The following is a 7,632-nucleotide window of genomic DNA, read 5'->3' as shown; positions in this document are numbered from 1 at the left end:
GATTGATGATCAATTAAAGTTGTAATATACATCTTTCTTCCAGATAATTGAAATGGACCAATTGTGTCAGAACTAACTCTGTCAAGACGACGAACTGGAGGACGTTGAGTAGTGAGATTATGTGGAATTTGCTGACTATTAACCACTAAACAAATTCGACACTCTTTGATTAATCTGGTTGACTCGGAATCTACTGGGATCTTCAACTTATATTTCCTCACATTAGCCTTCATCTTAGCAGGTGACAAATGATTGCAATTAAGATGATAATAATACCATGGTGAATTATGATAATGTTCAGGGATTAACTGATTCTTCAAAGCTTGTGGATATTTGAAATCTTTCTTCCTCTTTTTCACATTCTCATTGGAAGTCGTTGAATTGCCTTGTTGACCCGCAATAGATACGCCAGTGGTTGTATTACCTTCATTTATGGGGATGTTTGATTCTATGTTACTGATTCTTGGTGATGATATATTGAATACCCATGAAAAATCATCAAATAATTCTTCTTGTGATTTCTCTTTTGAAAAATTTCCGCGCAACGGTCCGACTAATAATCTACTTGATTTACATCTTGATCCAACATTGTATTTCTTGCCTGTGGCTACATTAATTAATGTTACTAAATTGCTGAATAATGTATTATAGCCTAATCTATAAAGGTCGTCTATAGAAACTAAATTATGATTCAACAGGGGAATGTATGAGGCCTTTAATTTAATGTCGGAACCGTTGACACGAATGTTGAGTATTCCACTTCCTTTCGAGTGTACCGCTTGATTATTTGGTAGTCTAAATTCATCAATATCATCTTTATCAAAATCATCCAATATATCCATATTACCAATAACTGTCGAAGTACAACCACTATCATAAACCAAGTGTGATTTCTTGAATTTAAGTTTCAGTTGCTTGAATTGTAGGATTTTCAGTACATAGATCAAATTGATTTTATTTTTTTTCAAATCAATACGTTTCACCTTATTCTTGGTGGTTTTGTCAACACAAGTGGTAAGTTCGTGTCGACTACCTGGCCCTTATTGGTCGATATCCATCAGATCCCCATTGGAATCTTCAGAATGATCTTTCTTATGCTTTTTAGGCGTTGGACCAGTCTTGTCATCTTGACCTTTCTTCTTTTTGTTAAAATAACCACCTTTACCACCTTTACCACCTTTACCTCCATGACCACCATTTCCATTATTACCACCATTACCATTGTTTCCACCGTTACCACCTTTCTTACCCTTGGTAGCATTGTTTCCACGGTTTCCTCTATTATTGTTCTTAGAAGAAGTAACTGAATTAATGTTTTTGGTGTTAATTTCAAGTTTGGGATCAAAATCCTTATGACGTCTAATGGTCGTTCTTAATTCGATCATGGTTGGCCAATGGAAGGTGTAGTTGACGTGGCGAAGATTTGTTTGTTGTTCACTTGTTTTCCAATGATCAACCCATTTCTTGTAGGTTTCGTACAAGATTTCACTGTAGATGTATGCCAAGTTTGCACTTTTCTTACGACATCTATCATAAGTCAAGACATACATAGGATCCATCATTATGATGAAATTGCCCATATCGGAAGAACCGTTGCATTCTTCTTTTGCTAAATTATATTCTGCACCAAATAAAGTGCTTTCATCCCCGAACAATAAAGTAGCATGAGCGGCTAATTTCGTGTTGAAATCATCGATGACATTGGTACTTTGAGTAACTTCTAAAAATTCTAATAAATCCTTCATTTTGTAACGTTCATTGTTGTTCTTCAATAAAAGATGAATATTGAATTTGTTTTCATTCGTGATGCGAACGAAAAACTGATTGTCCACCATTTGGAGATGAAGAGCGTTCAATTTAACATCTGTAGGATGTAAATAAAGACCAGGTACATTCTTGTAAGTTGATTCATACTTATCAGGGTTCATAAAGTAATCAGCAAGACCTGGGATTATACTCATGGCTTCCTCAACACCCTTTTTGAATTCACTGGCTTTGCTATCTGAAAATTCTGGGATAGCTTTAAATGCCTGACCAACTTGATCGTCAATAAACTTTGCAATCTTTCCTTGTTCAGTGATTCTACAGAAATCATCTCTATCAACCTTTGAAAGTTGAAGTGCTGCAAGTCTTGGTGGTTGATCTGCTTGATTTTGTTGATCTGGTGGTTGTTGGTTTGATGGATTTTGTTGTTGCTCTTCACCCATGTTTAATAATTAATTAACTAATTCTAATTCTCTAATTTGCCTTGTAGCTTGGTATAACGTTTGACTTCTAATCTGATTTAGTAACTATGTAAGTCACTACTTAATAAATAATAAATGTATATTAAAAAGCCTACCCTCCAACCCTTACATTCCCCTGTTAGGAGATTACTAAATAATCTATATACAGTGTCGACGAGGGATCGTCGACGAGAGAGAAAGAATTTTCTCTCTCTAGAGTTACCCGGAACCTATCCAGAATTCCGGTAACACAGAGACTGCATATACCACTAACGTGCTACATGCATTTCAGATCAGAACGTGATGGTCACATGACTATTTTTCCCTTTTAGACAAGAAAAAACCTAAATTTTTTTCCTTCGTGTTTGTTTACATTTACACTTTTTGTTTACACTTGGGATGTTACAACATTCTCCTGTTGCCCTCTACGTCCACTTATCCTTCATTTTTTAAAAAAATTCTCCTCTACGTCCACTTATCCATCTTTTCTTAATACTATATTATAACAATTGTTCTATTTTGAATTGCAACCGATTCGATCGTTCTTTACCTTTTGCAAACTTTCTAACTAAAGATTACTCCAGAATAACTAGAAAATGTATTTGGTGCTTAAACCCAGAGTTGCCTTCAGACCATACTTTAAGGTCTTCTCAAAAATGTCTGTTCTGCTATCAAGAATTAAATATTGAATGTTTTATTTCCATTTCTAGTGGTTCTGTCATGGTCAAGAAATGTCAAGATTTCCAGCGTCATCAACAAAATGAAGTGTTGCCTAATGAAAATGATGCTGTTCCTTTAGGGTTTATTCTGCGTTTTCATGAAATTACCCCTATAAGACTAGGTGTAATGGGTGCTGAATGCCCTTATTGTGGTGCTTTACACTGGAGAGATGAATTATCAACAGGTAGTTCAAAATATTCCAACTGCTGTAAACAGGGTCGAATTAAACTTCCTGATTTTGAAGAACCTCCTCCATTCCTTAAACAATTATTTGAGGGTCTTTCTCCCATCGAGAAGAATTTTAGACTGAAAATTCGTATGTATAATAGACTTTTCACCTTTACCTCCACTCGAACAAATCAAAATCCCAACCAAGGTTTTGCTCCTTTTATGTTACTTGATGCCTTTTATCAATTTCACGGTCCAATGGATCCTACGTTGGGAACAACTCCAGATTACGCCCAATTAATGGTTTATGATCCACAAGATGCAGCTGATGCACGTATTAGGACGGCTGATGATCTTCGCTACGGACTTGACAGAGAAATAATTACTCAATTATCTGAGATCATTCATCTGGAAAATCCTTTTGTTGGAATGTATAAAACTGCATATCAGGCAATGAAAGATAATCCTGAGCTGTCAGTTATCATTCCTGCAAACATGAGATTGGTCTATAGAAATGGTACCGATCCAAATACTTACAATTTGCCAGTGTCTGATGAGGTTTCAATGTTAATCGATATGAGCGCCACTTCTTATCAATCTGCTAATATTATTCTTACATTACAGAGTTCTCAAAAACAAATTATCAACTGTACACATCCTGCATTCTTGCCATTACGTTATGTTTTACTATTTCCTTCGGGTTATAGAGGTTGGCATCCAGGTTTAAAATTGACCGATGATGGTAGGTTGTCCCAATGCAGTTGGTATAGGTATCATTTATATCTTCGCCCAAATTCTACTGACCATCTTTTTAGATCTCAAAGGTTATTCCAGGAGTTTTTGGTTACTGCATGGGCTGAGATTGAACAAAACCAGCTTGCCTACATTCGGAATAACCAATCGAAATTTCGTATAGATCTTCTACACGGAGTTCAAGATGCTTTGGTGTCAGATGCTGATATGTCTGAAGTTGGTCATAAAATCATTCTTCCATCAAGTATAATTGGATCCCCTAGGTTTATGCACGAGAAATGTCAGGATGCCATGGCTATATGTAGATATCTTGGACATCCGTCTTTGTTCATTACTTTTACCGCCAATCCTCATTGGGAAGAGATCAAGAGAGAATTGTTGCCGGGTCAAGTTCCTTCAGATGGGCCAGATTTAGTTTGTCGGGTCTTTAATCAGAAATTTAAAATAATGCTTGACCTAATTACTTTAGATTTTTTTGGTAAATGTACAGGCTTTACATGGACAATGGAATACCAGAAACGAGGATTGCCTCATATTCATCTATTGGTTTACCTATCCAAAGAAGCAAAAGACAATTTGAATGATCCCTATGTTTTAGATCAAGTCATTAATGCCGAATTACCTGATGCGTCGGTTTTTGTTCAAGAGTTGTTTGACATTGTTGCATCTTCTCTTATTCATTCTCCATGTGGTGACCATAATACTAATGCGAGCTGTATGAGATTTTCTAATGGGACACGCCTGTGTTGACATCATTTTCCAAAAGAATATCAAGAAAGGACTATCATTAATGAACATGGTTACCCCGTATACAAAAGAACACGATCATCTCCTACTACAACTGTCATTGTTAATCGTCTTCCTATGACTGTTGGTGCAAATTGGGTAGTTCCGTATAGCCCTGCCTTGACTTTATTATTGAATGCTCATGTTAATGTTGAAATTTGCAACAACACTACCGCTATCAAGTACCTTCACAAATATATGCATAAGGGTACAATTAACAAGTCCCAGGGGCAATCTTTAACTAGAGTTGGCTTGGATTTATCTTCAGAAGCTTTTTCTCACGGTCAATTATATGTTGCACTTTCAAGGGTTACTAAAGCCTCTAATTTGCACGTGTTTTTAGGCGAGAACAAGAGAAAGACTCAGAATGAAGTTTATCCTGAAATATTCTCACCTTAGATATTTGTTACTGTTTGTTGTCATTTTTGTTAAAGACTCAGAATGAAGTTTATCCTGAAATATTCTCACCTTAGATATTTGTTACTGTTTGTTGTCATTTTTGTTAGTGTTTATTGTTATATTAGTTTTTTATTGTGTATTAATTCATTTGTTCTTATTAAATTTTTTCCTTCACTCAACCCTTTCACTCAACAGTGAGTGGTGGGCCGCGTTTTAGGCGGCCACTTTAGCTTGTAGGGTACAAAAATCTCGATTTTTCATTTTAGTGTATAATTTAATCGATACCGTTTAAAGAAAAAAAAAAAAAAATAAGTAACAAGCTTATCACCGTTTGCCATACCTTCCATTTTGATCGTTGATTAAAAATTGTTAGAATCTTAGTTAATTCATTAATTACAATAGATTTTGTTTTATTAGTTATATAGGAACCCTAATACTAATATAAGAACTGGAGTTCTAAGAACAAATAAGAAGAGCTCCCATATCATTCCAAATTATTATTTATATTTGTATAAGCAAAAGATCTGAGAAGAGCACCCCCTTGGTTGCTTTTATCAGAGATAATATATTTTTAAACCAAGGGGTTTTTTTTTTCAAAACACAGCATAATATTTATTAATTAAAATAAACTAAATATTATTTCTATACATAATTAAATAATAAAAACTGTTCTATGGAGGGAAACTACAAGACTAAAACCCCCTTTATTAAATTTTTTTTTTGGGGGTTAAAAATTTGAATTTACCAAGTACGTTTTGTAATATTGAACCCATCCTTTAAACTCATCATCTGAGGGCGGTTCCCTCAGTCTGATTCGTCGTCGGACTTTTCTAAAATGGTCATTTGCTTTTAGAAAGCCGTCGATGGAAATGATCTCTTTATTGGTTAATTGAATGTTACATATAAGCGTGCTTAATTTTAGTCCTTTTGTTTGTGGGCCAAATTTTTGCCATATCTGCTTGGTTACTGGACATAACACTAATTTGTGATTCACAAAATTGATTCCTTTAATCGACTGTCCGCATAGTTCCCAGAGTATATCTCCACGTTTGTAATGTGTCCAATGTCCAAGGTTCAATCGACGAATTGTATCTATGTCTGAAGGTTTACGAAATGCGTTGTGCCAACCCCCCGATATTCAGACAATATATATTCAGACAATAGCAGTTGTACAATTGTACTTACTTGGAGAACTATAAAAGGGGATGAATCTGCTCCTAAATGTTGAAATAGTTTACATAACTTTTCTTCTTTTATAATTTTTAATTACTTTTAAGTTTATTTTATTCCTACATATAACTTACCACGTGATCTCTAATTATCAAAAAAAATAAAGAATTAAAAATTACGTCATTGATTTAGTCAAACGCGACTTGGCTGCAAATTCTTTTTTGCTTAATCACACAGACATCTTAAACTCCCCCCCCCCCTGTTAACACATTTTATTTAAAAACTCATTTATATCTTTGAATTTTATATCATTTAATCCTTTAAATCAACTTCACTAGAAATACTTTTTGTTTCCACCACCAATTCCCAATGATCTTCTCCGTCAACAACTTCCCATTTAAGATCAACCCTGTTCGCAAAAGATTTAGATTAATCTTCATCCCCATAACAATATGGTTATTAACCATTACATATTTTATACTGAAAGGAGGATATATTCATCTTCTTCCTAATTCGCAGCAACCAGTACACGACATTCAACGACAAAATGCATTTACCACAAACCCTGAAGGTGTAGCTGTTACAGATTATACTACGGATCCTGTATATTTAAAGCTATCTACGGAATATAATGATTTACGAGAAATAGATGAAATAACTTCTGGGGTATATGAACAAATATTTAATCATCATTCAATAAGCTCAGTATTAGGCAACTTAGATTTTCATGAGCGTTGCCAGTTATTTTTCAAAAATTTATTAATTAATGATACAAATTGGTATTATGATATTCATAGAAACTGGAGAGTGAATTATGATACTGATAAATTTCGAGATTTTAAACAAGCTAGACTTGAAGAATTGAGAAACCAACAGGAAGAAGAGACCGAAGCAGTTGAAGAAAAACAGAAGGATGAGATAGAAGAGAAAATAAAGAAAGAATACAAGGGGATATGGAATAAGCAAGTGGAACGTACTTTCACAAATTGGGTTTCCGTATTCCGTATATTTAATAAATGTTACGTCACAGACAATAATAATACTCAAACTGCGCTGGTCAAGCGTCATATCAGTCATCAAAAGAAGGTATTAAACCTGGCAGGTAGTACTGGTAATTTCGCATCCACAGAAAGCGAGGATAGAACTAATGTTGGAGATGATGGAAGTTTATTTGAACATAGAGTATATCCTTGGTTATCATTTGATTACCCTGTATATGAGCATTGGACAGGAAGTAAATTCTATCAACCACCAAACATGAAAACCCTCAACAAACAAGAGAAAGCTAAAAGATCCCGTGAGTCATTCTTAAAAGAGTTTAAGGAAGCCACTAATGGAAGAGGAATAGTGTTAACAATCCCTGAATCTGACGTAGATACTACCGTTAATTTAATCCACTTATTACGAGCTT

At 34.7% G+C, this 7,632-nt stretch overlaps 3 protein-coding genes across 3 annotated transcripts; 2 read left to right on the top strand and 1 right to left on the bottom strand. All coding sequences in view use genetic code 12, as the record gives it.

Annotated features, from left to right (window-relative positions):
- On the bottom strand, positions 1 to 2,207 carry J8A68_006155 (uncharacterized protein; the record flags this gene model as incomplete). Its single annotated transcript, XM_049410295.1, has 2 exons — positions 1 to 1,033; positions 1,115 to 2,207. Coding segments are annotated over 2 exons (2,126 nt in total), but the record flags the coding sequence as incomplete, so codon positions are not given.
- A 738-nt stretch (positions 2,208 to 2,945) lies between these two features.
- Positions 2,946 to 5,051, top strand: J8A68_006154 (uncharacterized protein; the record flags this gene model as incomplete). The annotated part of the gene is made up of 2 exons (XM_049410294.1): positions 2,946 to 4,609; positions 4,685 to 5,051. The coding sequence occupies 2 exons, from the start codon at positions 2,946 to 2,948 to the stop codon at positions 5,049 to 5,051; spliced, it is 2,031 nt and encodes a 676-aa protein (XP_049260572.1).
- Positions 5,052 to 6,590: 1,539 nt separating this feature from the next.
- J8A68_006153 (uncharacterized protein) lies at positions 6,591 to 7,632 on the top strand (the record flags this gene model as incomplete). Its single annotated transcript, XM_049410293.1, has 1 exon — positions 6,591 to 7,632. A coding segment is annotated over one exon (1,042 nt), but the record flags the coding sequence as incomplete, so codon positions are not given.

The sequence above is a fragment of the Hemisphaericaspora subhashii genome (assembly GCF_019202705.1).
Source record: "Hemisphaericaspora subhashii strain CBS 10753 chromosome Unknown scaffold223, whole genome shotgun sequence".
NCBI classification, from domain to species: Eukaryota; Fungi; Ascomycota; class Pichiomycetes; order Serinales; family Debaryomycetaceae; genus Hemisphaericaspora; species Hemisphaericaspora subhashii.
This window is presented reverse-complemented; position numbering and strand designations above follow the sequence as displayed.